General features: G+C 43.5%; 1 protein-coding gene across 4 annotated transcripts in view; it reads right to left on the minus strand.

Moving 5' to 3' along the window:
• Positions 1-15,493, minus strand: part of Sh3kbp1 (SH3 domain containing kinase binding protein 1) — a 336,423-nt gene that overhangs the window by 42,580 nt on the left and 278,350 nt on the right. For all 4 annotated transcript variants that reach the window (XM_047536039.1, XM_047536036.1, XM_047536037.1 and 1 more), the window contains 2 exons: positions 14,165-14,245; positions 11,396-11,555 (listed from right to left, as the gene is read on the minus strand). In XM_047536039.1, coding sequence (XP_047391995.1) covers positions 11,396-11,555; positions 14,165-14,245 — 241 coding nt within the window. The remainder of the gene's footprint in view (positions 1-11,395; positions 11,556-14,164; positions 14,246-15,493) is intronic.

Here is a 15,493-nt window from a genome sequence, read left to right on the forward strand (position 1 = left end):
TAGGGCAGCCCACACTCCACCATATAAAAGTCTCAGTGATTTCAGTGCAACATGGGACAACTCAGATGGGCCATTTTAGCTCCAAAGCTCCTTGTGGATTTGGCAGATGCTTTTTGAGTATCACAATTTGACTTCTCCCTCTGCCCAATCATGCTTCCTTCTCCCTTACATGGGTATAGAATCCTAAAACAAATTTTCAAACTCTGCTGACTCCGGGTCTGCTTCCTGGGGAACGGCACCTGTGACATTCTGAATTTCATTTTATAAGAAAGGAAACTGTCAGTGAGGTTAAGTCACTTGGCAATAAGGGTTGAACCTAAGTCCAAGTGCAGAGCCCAGGCTCTTGACCACTTCTTGAAGTTGCTGAATTATTAGCCTCCTAGTCTTCCAGGCTGGGGATATGGCCATGGGGACAGTGAGTCATCGATGATGCCCAGAAGCCTGTGTCACCTCAGTTCACTGCCAGTGGGGTAAATTACCTTTGCTCCTCCAGTTAAGAAGTCCTAATAATAAACAAAAATCATGCATACAGAGGGGCCCGTTCTTACCACTTAGATCTGAGACCTAAGATGGGGCTTGCACACAGATGGGAATGTGGAAGATGCAGCATGTATCCCTTGAGAATGTGAACTCAGCCAGTGGCATGGCCCAATTTAGCCCAAGTTGGGACAGTTAAGCCAAGACATGTGGCATGGAAAAGGTGTTGAAGTGCACAGGAAGCCAAGGCAAGCAAGCAAACAAATTTGTAGCAGCACTAACAGCAGTGACAACAACAAATCCTACAAAGGACCCCCAAACCTTCTGGAGGTGAATAGAGAAGATGATAGAAAGAATGGCTCCACCCATTCCTGCTGAATAAGATTCCAAGTCCATATGGTAAATCTTTTCTGCAGTCCCTCTTCCCCTCAAAAGGATGTATTGCCATAATGCAAATGTTTGGGTTTTAACTGCCTAAAAATTTTATGGGGGAGGGGAAGAAGCTGGGAAGAAAGGAAAAGGAAAAGATAGAAAAGCCCCATTGCCTATGTGCAGGCAACCACAAAGGCACATGCTGTGTATCCTCCATTTTTTACCACTTCTTGTCCCACCCAGGAGCTGTCCACTCATACGGACAATGGCAGAGGTCAAATGTCAGATCATAAAGAAACCACCTGAATCACCCTATTTTCTTTCTTTCTCACACTTGGCAAACTTATTATCACCCCATTCTAATGTAGAGCCAGAAGGAATCACTGTTCGACTCCAAGGTCTCAGTCCAGTAATGAACCTGAGGATGTAGGGTCAATGCAAGTGAGCATTCCTCCTTGCTGCCCACTGGAACATCAGACCTTGGCTCTATGAAGCTGGGCATGGCCCTACCCAGATCAAGCCCCCACTCTGTTACAGGCAAGGGTCCTGTGCTTGGTGGAGGGAAGGGATGTGCCCAATGCCATGAGCTGACTGGTGGCAGAGCTGGAACCAGATGGAAGATTTCTGATGCCCGGTTCAATCTTTCCCCACCACACTTGGGATGACAATAATAAAGATGAGCATGCACATGCACATGTTCTGTGCTCCAAGAGATTTTTCTCTCTCAAAATAACAACTATAAGAGGGTTTGGTCCATCTGTGAAGACGGCAGATGTGAAGCCAGTCTTTCAGAAGCATTCTGCACCAGGATGCATGTGACTCTTGTGGAGGTTGGATCCTTGCATCAGGAAAGAACAAAATAGGAGCAGCAGGAGCTCCAGTTTTCTTTACTCATCAGATGGAGGTCCTCCCTCCCCTTTCCCAGAAATATAGATCCAAAGGCCCTGCTGAGATCTGTGGAGTCCCTATGTGCACATCTGGTGGTCAAAAATGTCTCCAGGCATCAAAGGCACTTTTGGATTACGAAAGTGGTCCCACTTAAGTTGGGACAACCTGAGTGAGGCCAGAGGCACAAGAAGCAGGAATCAGAGTAGTTTTCCTGGCAGCTCTCCCTTTGCATTGCATGTCCTTGTCCAGATGAGCACAAATAAGCCCTGCTATTTATAGATGGTGAAGACATGTTGGAAGGTGATGGGACATTGCTCACTCAATTCCCCTCCAAATTTCTGTTCTTTGTGTAGACTCTGTAAGTATACATGGAAGCAGGCTTCCCTCCAGAGCCCATCCATGGCATGACAAGTCCCATTAACCCTCTAAGGCAAAAGGACAATGCTGTCTGCAGACCTCATCTGCAATGCCCCAGTCTGGCAGCTCAAAGAGGTGCAAGAGACTTTGAAGATGCTCAGCCCAACTCCTGACCTGTGTCTGGATGAAGGAGGACCTATCATTGTACAACTTGGAGAACAGTTTGTGAGTTGCAGCTTGCAGAAAGAGTATTTAGAGAAATAGCTCCATGGGAGAAGTGTGATAGAAATCAAATGGTACTATGCTGTGTGGGTGTTAAGGTGTTAATACTGCCTAGTGTTTCACTACTTCATTATGGTCATCTGTGGCAGAAAAATCAATGTCACTCATTCAGAGCTAAACCCTGTCACTACTGTTGGTTCTTTTTGCAGCAAATAGGATTCATTTTACATGTGGGTAGGAAGAAAGAAGATTATATATACAAATGAAATGATGTCAGTAAGTAATGTAGATATCCCTACAATATGAAAAGGTGCTTCCCCCATGCCTTTTGGGATTCCTTTGCTACATAAATCAACTTCCCTCCCTCAGTTCCCAGCCTCCCCTGAGACACAACTCTGTTGCTGCTTATAGGGATGGCTGCTCCTGATATGCTGTCTGATACCTACATTTCCACTTTCTCAGGGCTCCAGAGCATGACCTGCTTGCCATTGTGTGGAAACCCCTTTTCCATCAAAATTACCCACTGAGCCCTTTCAAAAGAGACAGAAAGGCACACACAGGTTTGGTGAATTCTATCAAGTTGCCAGGCCATAAACTAAGGTCCTAAAGTGTAGTGCTTGTTTACACTGTCCACACCTGAGCAAAGTAGCCTTCCAGCATCATTTTGTAGAGGGGGAAACAGACTCAAGGTGAGCACCTTCCCCAAGGTCAAAGGGTTTGTAAGAAGAGGCAGGGGGTTTCTATACTGGTGTGCCAGGCTCCAAATCAAGCAGTGGGTGGGCAGGAGCTGTGTCTGGCCTGGCCAAGTGACTTTCCCATCTCCTAAAAGGGAACTTGGCCAAATGTAGGCATTTGATGAATATCTGAAATAAATGGATAAAATACACACAAACACACAGAGAAAGCTTCTCTGATCACTGAATTCATATCAAGCACCCATTTTCTGTCATTTTTTCTAGTCAATTTCTCTTAAAGACAGGTTCACACATGCTTGGCCACCTGCCTAACCCTAACTCAGCCCAGGTGATTCTGATGCACACCCAGGCACGAGAACCACTGATCAGTTGTTGTTACACACTCTCTTCTTCTAAATTCCATGACACCACACTTTTCCTACACTTTTGATGGCTTCTAGTCCTTTCTCTACCCTATAAATAGTTATTTTTCTTGCAGTCATCTCTCCTCTCCCTGACTCTTCCTCTCCATAATCTCCTGGAGTAACTGCATCCATTTCATGCTTTTACTACCATCTATAAACCAAAGACACCCACCTCCATAATTTCTAGCCTAGACCTCTCTCCTCAATTCTCCAAAGACATGTCTTCATTCCTGGCATGGAAAAAAGAAGGGAACAACAAGCAACGATAGGTGTTGGAGAGGATGTGGGGAGAAAGGTACACTCATACATTGCTGGTGGGGCTGCAAATTAGTGCAGCCACTCTGGAAAGCAGTGTGGAGATTCCTTAGAAAACTTGGAATGGAACTACCATTTGACCCAGCTATCCCACTCCTTGGCCTATACCCAAAGGACTTAAAATCAGCATACTACAGAGATACAGCCACATCAATGTTCATAGCTGCTCAATTCACAATAGCCAGATTGTGGAACCAACCTAGATGCCCCTCAATTGATGAATGGATAAAGAAACTGTGGTATATATATACCATGTAATATTACTCAGCCATAAAGAATAATAAAGTTATGGCATTTGCAGGCAAATGCATGCAGTTGTAGAATATCATGCTGAGTGAGATAAGCCAATCTCAAAAAACCAAAGGACAAATGCTCTCACTGATAAGCGGATGATGACACATATAGGGGGTGGGAAGGGGGCAGGAATGGAGGAAGGAGGGACTCTATAGAGGGATAAGAGGGGTGGGAGTGGTGGGGGGGGAGAAAAAAATAGAATGAATCAAAAACTATTACCCTAGGTAAATGTATGATTACACAAATGGTATGCCTCTACTTCATGTACAAACAGAGAAACAAGATGTATCCCATTTGTTTACAATAAAAATGAATTAAAACAAAAGAAAAGAAGGGAACACTCGAAAAAAATCATACAAGGCATTTCTAGGAATCTGTGAAAAGAAATTTGGAGTACTCAAGTAATCCAAATTCAAAATTATGGCCTAAGCATCCAAGCACACATCTCACCTGCCAATCAGGGAACATTGGCAAGCCTCACCAGTTTTCTAGTCCCTTTGAAAATTCATCAATTGATTATTTTATATCTAAAAAGAGCAAAGGTCAGGGTTGGGAATTTAGCTCAGTGGCAGAGCACTTGCCTAGCACACGCAAGGCCCTGTGTTCAGTCCTTGGCACTGAAAAAAAAAAAAGCGAAAAAAAAAAAAAAAAGAGCAAAGGTCTATTTTATCAATGCTTTCTTTTGTGGACACAGGACTCAGGGAGATCAGAACCTGCTAAGTTGTAACCCCTGGTGCATAAGCAACCAGGTTGCCTTGGTCAATCTAAAGAAAAACTTAACTTCCATACTGGTAAGATGGTCTCAAGAGAGACATCTACTTAAATAATGTATACACACACACACACACACACACACACACACACACACACACACGTGTGTGTGTGTGTGTGGCGGGGGTCCGTGTTTCCCTAAGCACTTAGTTGATGCTTGGCATATAAGTGTTTACTTAATCTTTGCCTCAAGCTAAAATGCCTCTGAGCTCATCAATCACTTATCTCCCTGTGTTTCTCTGAAATTGGAGAAAGCTAGTGAGGGAGTGCATGCAAATGTTCCCTGAATTGGCAGGTGAAACATGCACTTGGATGCTTAGGCCATCATTTTGAGTTTGAATTATGCAATAGCTCCAATTTCTTTTTGGGAAAATTCCTAGTGATGCCTTGTGTGATTTTTTTTCTGAGTGTTTCCCTTCTTTTTTATGCATCAGGATGAAGACAGAGCTCCAGCATCACTTGGTGGGGGACAAAATGGAACTCCTTTGAACTGCACCATGCCACACTCCAGTTTTCTCACCATAGCCTCCAGCCCGTCACAGGAAAGGTACACATGATGTGCTTAACATTTAAAGTAACAGGTTGGCTCCAAGGGGCACAGGTCTGGGAGGTCACTGGACCTCCATCTCATATCCTCATGCCCACCATCCAACTACCCCTTTTCTTTTTAAAAAAATTATTTCATTTGTTCTTTTTAGATATACATGACAGTAGAGAGTACTTTGACATATTATACGTACATGTAGTATAACTTATTCTAATTAGGATTCCATTCTTGTGGTTGTACATGATGTGGAGTTTCACTGTGGTGCATTCATATGTGAACATAGGAAAGTTATGTTCAATTCATCCCACTGCCTTTTAGAATTACCTTTTCTGACATCAGCTTCCATGTCTGAAGTCAATGGACAATGTCCTCTGAGAGGTTTGAGCCTTGGTAACCTACTCTCTCACATCTAGAACCTCCTCAACAAATGGCCTACTTCCCTCTTGATGCTCTCAGTCACCAGAAAACATGAGGGTTGTTAACTTGGCTCTGTCCAACACAGGGTGGAGCAGTCCTGCTACTACATCAAGGTCACATCTCCCACCCAACTTCAAGAGAAGTCTCCTCTTTTGAGGCTCACACTACCTGCTACACAGGTTGAACCTTCTTATTATGGACTATCATCAACTTCCTGGTCACAAGAGGAGGTCACTGGGTTGAAGAACATTGGCTTTATCCTCCAGCTCTTGCCATCTTCCTGAGCCTATTTATGATGGACACATGGGAATCCACCCCCCCCATCTGTTTAGCCCTTATGACCTTCATTCATTCACCTTCAGCTGCTCACATTCATGTCCTCCCCCGCTCTGTTTGGGCCCATCTTTGGAACAGCCCCATCTATAAGGTTATAAGCAATAACCTCCCCTTCTCACCACTAGCTCCTGGACTTTCTTCTGATCAGCAACTTCTCCCACTCCATCCTGGCCTGCCTCATTTCATCCTCACATTCCTGTTTGACTTCCTTCCCCTTTGCCCCATATCCCCTGTCTAACAGTTACAACTCTGGATACCAAATCTTATCAGTTGCCTGCCCCCCAGAACACATGAGCTTGCAGCAGACAACAGGCAAAGCTCCCCTGCAATTCAGGGTCCTGCTCCAACTTCCCTGTTCTTTGGGAAGAAAAAGAAAAATGATTACAACTTGGGATGTCTGAGTTGAGGAAAATTAACACATCTATTCTGGTCTAGCCAGCTTGCTTCTAGTTCTTCCTCTATCAGGTTTATTTTCCTTTGAGGCCACACACCTGCTCTGCCCTCAGGTTTCTGGCTTGCCACCTCCCATGGCATGTACTAACTAGCACTGAGGGCAACCTGCTTCTCTGCACCATTTCATCAGTTTTTCCTTTTGTTTTCTAATGCACCCTTCTCCCAAGTCTCAAGACCTCTTCTCACAAAGGTTTATTTTTCTGAGACTTTTTTTTTAGCTATAAACTGACACAATACCTTTATTTTATTTATTTATTTTTATGTGGTGTTGAGGATCCAGCCCAGTGCCTCACAAGTGCTAGGCAGGCACTCTACCACTGAGTTACAACCCCAGCCCCTTCACAATGGTTTCTGAACTCATTTTTCATTAAGTTTTATACACATTATGGGCTGGGGCTGGGGTTCAGTGGCAGACTGCTTGCCTAGCACATATGAGATGCTAGGTTCGATCATTAGCAATGCATAAAAAATAAATAAAGGCATTCTAAAAAACCCTTAAAAACTTTTATACACATTATTAAACATATAACCTCACAAATTCATCTGTATATAGGCATGCAGATTTAGGTTTGGACAGTTATTTGAAATATATTTATGTTCAAATATTAAAATGAGTAAGCTTTATATTTTTGAGCCTCCATCTTCTCAAGTGTAGAAACAGGGGTAGACAGAATGCTCTTTGAACCCCAAATACCTTAGTTACATGGTGGGCTGGGCGAGGTGAGCACAGCCTACTTTTGTATACTATGAAATAATAATAATAACTAAGACATCCCCAAGGTCCAGACCACAGCAAAGGAGGCAATTATGGCCTAGGGGAATATCCTATCATCATTGAATCTTAAAAATCAATCCTCATAATAATTTTTTGAATTATTTTATTCCTGTCAAAATTGCATATTAACTTACTTTTCTAGAAATCAAAGGAACATTCTTACTAGTAGTCAAGGAGGTAAACATCTGAGGGTCCTTAATGTGTGCTTCCACTTGCTCAAACTGGATATAAACTGCTGGGTGGTGTCCTTCTGATCTTCCTAGATGGAATTCCTAAAAAGTGAACTGGACCATCCACCCTTACTAAGATCCAGAACAGGCTCTGGCACATGGTAGGCCCTCAATACATTCATGTTAAGTGACTCCATCTAAAAAAGACTATGCTCTTCCTAAACTTACATATTCCTTTTTTTCCCTCAGGAATGCTAGTTCCTGTTTAAAGAGAAATTGACAGTCTCTTCTAAAAGTTCCACGTGGCAGCAAGCTTGCTGGCTGATGAGGAGGAGCTCAAGCCCAGACACAGCAGCTGGAGCTGATGCCTAGTTCCCAGCAAGAGCTGCCAATGATGACTGTGTGCCCTTCTGTTCAAGCATCTTTCTGTCTGTCCATCCATCCATCCATCTGGTCTAGCAAATTCTGGCAAAGATTTGGGTTCACATAGCACAAATACCCCTTTTCTAGAGGAACTGTGACATAAATCTGAATTCAGTTTATGTTCCTACTTCAACTAATTTGGCAGAATAAAACAAGTTCATTAACCACTAAGTACATACATCGGCTGTCCAATGTAACTGCTTAGCTTAAAAAAATATAAATATATATATAGTACATTAAGTACTAAGAAACAATAAGCATTTCTTTGATCTTTAAACTTTTTTGTTGAAATCCATCACACTAGGTTTCTTAGAATGTAAGACACACATGCTAAAGAGCCTGTACAGAGGCTGGGAAGGAAGACAGGAGAGGCAAAATAGAACAAAATATAAGCACTGGCACCTCCCCCCCTTTAAGGAACCATGGCATCCAACGAGTGTTTGTTAAATGAGCCACTACCATATGCTCGACACCGTAAGGCATGTGGAGATGACAAAACACACTCTTGATCTGCTTTAAATCTGGTAAAGGAGTCCGGGGGTGTGTGCATCCCAAGTGGCACAGCATGGCGCCCAGCACTAGGCTAAACATGGGGTGTCAGGCATTTGGAGGAGAGAGGAATTGTAAGAGATAAGAGAAGGCTTCCAGAGAAGGACGTGCTGACTGGGCACAGAAGTCAGGGAGCATTAGCAGATGCGTGAGAGGTGGCCAGGGAAGAAGGGAAGAACAACATCACCAACTTGGGAGAAACGAGAACAGTGGTTCTCATGGTCTGGACTCCACTAGCGGCAGCAGCAGCAGCTATGAGCTTATTAGAAATACAAATTATCAGGTCCACCCCAGACCTGATGAGTCAACAACTGCAGGGTAGGGTACAGCAATTTGCTTTGAACAGGTCTCCAGGTGATTCTGAGGCCTGTCCAAGTCTGAAAACCACTGAGTCAGGTAGGCACTGACTTTCCTTCAGCCAGCTGAGCAGGAATCCCAGGTCTTTCTCCACTCCCTGGGCCCTTCTGCAAACTAGTGCATTGGCAGCTGTGCAGCCAGAAGATGAGTGGTGGGCTGGGAGCTGGCTACCCTCTTCCACGCTGCTTGGATGACATACATAACATTAAGAAGTTACATTTCCCACTGGCTTCTGTACAAAGCCCTCTTGTGTATCTTCTTTGGTGGTCCACACTCCTAACTGACAACTGGATGTTAGGAAAACAAGACAAGAGGAGAGCTAGGCAGAGGCAGGAAGCAAATGGGACCTCTGTGGGCTTACAAGTTCAGCCAGGATGACACATTTCCCTTGGCTTACAAAGCTGTACCTATCCCATAACCAGAGGGCCAAGGGCAACTCTAGAAGGCAAATGACCTTTCAATCAAATCCTTGGAGCATCAGGAATATTTTGGAAATTGTTAGTGAGTTCACTGAAATGTGTGTGGCCCCCAAAGGCTAACCCAATTTGGCAGTAAAGCTTCAGCTCTCCTTGCCCCAGCTATAGTGATGTGTGACCTTTCTTGTTCTGTATCTTTTCCCTGCTTGAATAGCTTATATTCTTCTCAGAAGCACTTAGCTTTATATAACCTTTTCTTCTGCTGTGCAAGCTTCTGAGCCAACCATACTACTGATGTGACCCTTGCTCCAGTCACTGGAACTGTCAAGTGGCCTCATCATGCACATGTGCAAAGAGCCTTCTACTATCAGCCAGTAGAAGAGAACATGACACGTAGGGGCCTGACCAGCTCAAAAGGAGCCATGGCAATTTGGAGCTCAAAAGGAGCTCCAAAGGCAATTGTGAGAAATAGTTGTTGACGCCTGAAGAATGACACAGGTGAACCTGTTGCTACTCAAATGGGCTCACATGTCACTGAGATGACCACAGTTTTGTGCTCAACTGGGCAGAGGGCTCCACTGCACACAGGCATGTGTGCACCCACCACTGTTAGTTGATTCAACCACCCACATTGTGAGCTGCTTCCATATTTGGGCAGCAGGGGTGGGGTGCATTTCCATTGTTGTTGTTGTTATTAGAAGTAAAGAAGCCATGCTGTAACACAGATGAACCTTGGGGTCATGATGGGAAGTGAAAGAGGCCAGTCATAAAAAGACAAATACTGTCTGATCACTTCACTTATGTGAGGTACCTACAAGTAGTCAAATTCAGAGATGGGAAGTAGAATAGTGGTTGCCCTGGCTATGGGGGAGAGGAATTGGGGAGTTGCTGTTTAATAGGTACAGAATTGTGGATTTACAAGATGAAAGGATTTCTGGAAATGGTTATGTGACAATGTGAAAGTACTTAATGCCATTGAACAGTGCACTTCAAATGGTTTACATGCATTTTACCACGATTGAAAAAAAAACATTTTTAAAGTAAACAAGCTCTTTTTGTCTTATTGCAGTGAACTGGGATCAGTTCACTAGGCAACAATAAAAATGACATTGAAAATATTGTTGATTTATAGGCATGGGACTTCACACTTGGGAATTATTTAGGTGCATTCCATTATGATCTTCAATGGGGAAGGTGTTAGGGACCGTTACTTGTTGAAAGTCACATTTTGCCTATGAGGTAGGCTGAGATTCCAGTCTGGAGGCCTGTCTGACTCAAATGTGAGAGCTCAGAAGCCCTATAAAACTCTTACCATGCAAATTTATTTATAAGAACAAAAATCCAGTGTGTTGACAATACACAAGAAGACCTCTAGGTCACTGACTTGCTCTGGTGTATTACACCAACATGTATAATACATATGTGCAATGGTAGAAAGTTCTGGCAATAAACTTGTGAAAAAAATTCAATAATTCCTTGATCTGTGGTAGGCACCTCAGTTCTGGAAATGCACACTAACTCTGATCTCACATGACTGAAACATGCATTTAGTCAGCCAGTGAAGGAATTTTCATCTCAAATGTGTATCTCAAGAAGGCATGTTCCAAGCCTTTGAGGGTCTTATAGCTCAGAGACATGTACACTAGGAAGATCTCTGCCATCCCAGCTTCTGGGTTCCACAACAGGCTGTGTAGTGAAGAGCAGAGGGAGCTTGGGGTATGGAATGGGACCCCACAGAATAGTGCCAGGGTCAGTGGACATAGCCGTAAGGGAGTTATGCATACCCAAGGCCAGTTTGACATCTAGGGGATGAAGGAGGGTGTGCTATCCACATCTCCAGTCTGCAGGATAGCTTGCCTTATTCTAACAAAGCCAGGGGAAATTCCCGTGTGTAGGCAAGGCCTAGATGCTGTATGTCTGATCCTCATCTGCTAATTCTAAATGCCACACTGTGTCCCCAAACCTTACACCCACTTTTTCAGCCCTGAACAGAAGTGGCCAGCATCTTCACACAATTTTGTTAGAGGGCAGAAGAGTGAAACATGATCCCCTTTTCTCTTCCCCTCTCCCTCCCTCTGCAGGTCTGTAGCACTTAGGCCCCTGTCTTGTGTCCTGTGCTCACGCCACACCCTCCACATGGTGAGAGAGAAGCAGTACCTGGTATGAGTCGGTGGGCCCACTGGTCGCTCTGGCCTTCTTGGGGGCAGTGCACCAGGTCTGTTGAGAGAATTGGTCTTAGGTGGCCGAGGCTTTTTTGGTGGAATGGCAGGAACGGAGGGCTTCTGTAAATCCAGTTTTGGCTCTCTCTCTGGTCTTTCTTTAAGTCATTGTTTAACAAAGCATAAAGAAAACAGATGGATCTAGTATAAGTGACAGTACTTTGATGCAGATTGCTTGTTTCCTGCTTTAAAAAAAAATCACGGATGCCATTTCTGAAGGTGAAATTGGTAGCAAAGAGCATCGCTTATTCCTTGTCAAGTGAGAAAAAGCCCTACAAAGCTGTAGCTCCCTGTTCTCTTTTTTTCGCCCGGCTTTTGTTTATGCTGATCCTTCATCTTGGAGTGCCTTTTTGGCTACTGCACACCCTCCAGCAAGCTCCTACTCACCCATCAAAACTTAGCTGAAATGTGACACCATCATGTTCCAGACTCAACAGCTGGACCCACACTCAAAGGAAGACTTCTTCCTTCCTCACATAAGCATTAAAGGCAGTCCTTTACAAACAGGCTCCCCTGGGACACTTTATGGGTGTTCGCATGCTTGGCACAGGCAGAGGCTCATCTCCCTAGGAGCCGGTGTGCTGCTAGCACATAGCTGATACTCAGTAGGTGGTTGATGGGTTGGGTTGATAAATGGCCCACAGGACCTGCTGCTGGATGTGGGGAGGGAACAGACCTGACACCTCTCAGGTTTGCTTCTAAAAAGAACCATGAGCCAATGGAAGAGGGGAATGTCTGGGAGAACAATTCATTCTAGATTCTTTTTGTGTACAGTTTGAACTTGGAAGGTAAACTGGGATTTCTCAGGTATTTGCCTTCCAAGGTTCTTTGAAGTCAGGGCTATTGGGATGAAGTTGAAACCAGATTTGGTGGCCAAACTGGGCAGTGTTCAATGACAGCTTCAAGTTTCTTTTCCCAACCAGCCTTGCCCCATGTATGGTGCAAAAAGCATATATCCAAATACTTCTTGATAAATACAGAACCTGAGAGAGTTGTCCACTAGAGCATAGGTGGGTTCCCTGGGTTGACTTAGACTCAATGTTTGGGTACCCAGGCTGACTGACAAAAACTTTAGAAACCTCATCAATTATTATATAGCTCTCATCTTGCTCACCCCCTCAATGTTTCTGCAGGGAAACCCACTCCAACCAGGAATGCTAGGAATTAATTTTTTGGCACACTGGAGCCAGAGGAAGAAGGCTCAGCTGACATGTTAAGCAGGGGATATGACTCCTATTGGGCAACAGGACTAGGACTAGGATAAGGACAGGAATTTTAGTAGCCTGCAGGATGACTGGGAGGGAGGGTGTGTGCTGACCTAATGAGCACACCTAGTCTCAGGGCAGGGCTGCTTTCCTGGCTTCCCTACTGCTTTTGACCAGAACTTCTGCCTCTTTGATCCACTGTGGCATAGAATAAGTACTCATGGAAGGAGAGGAACCAGGGGTGTGCAGCCATTTGGTCAGTCAAGGAAAGTGGTTGCTCACAAGGTAGCCCATAAGTATGTCAACGTGGGCCAGCGTAGGAAGTGTCTTCATCATGGAGCCTGGCTATCACCCAGACACTAGTCATGTATCCTCCATGTGGAAGGGGATGGTTTGGTTATTTCACCACATATGCTTTTATCAAAGAGCTATTTGTAAGGTATACACTCAATGGCTATTTTTTTCAGTAATGTGTGACACAGATGTGGCCTTCACAATGAGGCTCCATGACTCAAATTCTAGTGGTTCACTGTGAAAGAAAGAGGTATAGATCCTTAATAGCCTGCAATGTTGGTAAAACTAGCAGGCTGATATAAAATATTAAATTTCACAATAAAATTTCATGAGGCTGCCAAGGAGCACCTCCAAATAATTATATTCATTAATTTAGCATTTCTCTTATGACTTCAAAATAACTGCTTTTTAAAATGGAATTTGCTCAGCCTCCTGTTCAGAATAATAACTGCACTTTTCCCATAAAAATGTGTGATCAATCAAATCTTAGGCACCTAATAAAAGGAGTCCTTCCACAGCATGCAGATTTCTTTGGGAGGCATACTCAACTGTAGGAATCAAACACATCTGTAAACCTGACTGTGTAAGAGGTATTGAGCCACTTCCTTGCCAGTGACATTTCTGACCATCTTCAGAAAACTAAACACTGAGCTGCTTTTTCCACTACTGTTGTACCACTCTCCCACTGACCCCCAATATTCTTGGTCAAGGACATATGCCTACAACAGTGTTAAGCCACAGTCAAGGGCCCAGCAGTGATTGAGGAAGAAACTTTTTATTTGTCTAGATGGGAATTTCACTAAGCCAAGTCTACCCATCAAGAGTGAATGAGCACCCTAGGCACTAGGCACAGGGAAGAGAATGGAGAGAAACTGTCAGATATATTCTGAACCCTCAAGGAACCTATAGTTCACTGAATTCAGGACACAGGCAGGATGGTGATGGCAAAAACGTCACATAAGAGCCCCAATGTGTTAAGTGACTGGTTTGCTTATTTTTCATTTGATGAGAAATTTTGGCCCTATGGAGTACCATTTGGCCATGTCCTGTTTCCTTAGAAATGGGATGTTTAGAAGCAATCAAAACAAACTCATAATCACCATATTTCAAAGAAAAAGCAAATTCTATGGGTAATCTGACCTAGCGCTGTGACAGACAGGCTTGTCTCTTGCTGTTGTAGAAGTGCCAATGAAGAATTAATTCCATACCTTTTTCTTCTGTTCTATTTGGCAGCGTTTCTGGTCTTTCAGGAGGTATCTTTTTAAGTTCATGTTTTCTCTCTGTGGTACCTGAGAGGGAAAGGATAATAGTGGTCAGAAAATATTTTCTCTATTCATTTATTAGAAACACCAGCATTTCAGTATTTATCAGGTAGAGCAAAGTCAATTGATTTTTTTCCCCTGAGCTAGATGCTGGCATTACTTGGCTAACATGAGTTGCTTAGAAACAGAGCAGAAGTCATTTCTAGCCCATTTCCCTATGTTTGCTTGCCCATACAGTCTCAATTCATAAGAACACCATGAACATTTTCTGATATTTAAAACTGGCTTCCTTAGGCATAAAAATAGTCACTAAGTGGGGATGGGGAATGTACAGAAATAAGTCACTCATCAAAATACAAATATAAGGGGTCACTGGATATTGTGCTCTACAATAAAAAGGGACTTCACAGGGAACTGGACTCCATCTTATAGCAGTTTTAAAATATGGCCTGGAATTGTTTGATAAATCTCCCATTAAAAGGTGAGATCTATATCTCTTTTCCAGGAATGTGGGCAGGCTTGTAACTGGTTTGGCCAGTGGTTGAAGTGATGGCATGTAATTTCCAAAGCTAGTCATAAAAGGCCACGTAGCTTATTATACTTTATTTGTTAGAATACTAGTTTCTATGTAAAAAGACAACTACCCTACATAGGCCCTATGCAGATATGGCTTTTATAGGCTCAGCTGAGCCCAGTCTTCCAGGTATCCCTGCCATAGGAAGCCAGACATGTGAGTGAAGTAGCCATATTCCAGGCAGATCCCCCCGTCTCAGCCAGTCCAGCTTTTTCAACTGAGGCCCCAGACCTGATGGAATAGAAAAAAGCCATCCAGATCATACCCCATTCACATTTTTGACCCACAGTATCTGGAAGCATAAGAAAATTCTTATTTTCTGCCACTAAAATTGGAGTGGCTGGTAATACAGCAATAGTACCTACAACATAATTTTAAGTTGAGGGATGTGCAAAGATCTTACATTGCTTCTCTCTAAATCCCTTCTCTTTCTGTTGAATCCCTCAAGTATTACATTTTTCTAGATGTACCACTTTGCATTTCATCTTTACCTACATGGACTGCAGTTGCTCCCTCACCTGAGGTCCTTACTGGTGTCATTAACCTCAGGCATATAAAAGAACTTCAGAAATAGCTAGAGCACAAACCAATCAAAAGTATTCTTCTTATTTATAGACCTGGTTGAGTGTCTGACAGACTCTTCACATGACCAGCCCCCAAATGGGTGCTTGGTATTAAAATCTCGATTACATAGCCTTTGA

This window comes from Sciurus carolinensis, chromosome X (assembly GCF_902686445.1).
Source record: "Sciurus carolinensis chromosome X, mSciCar1.2, whole genome shotgun sequence".
Taxonomy (NCBI): Eukaryota; Metazoa; Chordata; class Mammalia; order Rodentia; family Sciuridae; genus Sciurus; species Sciurus carolinensis.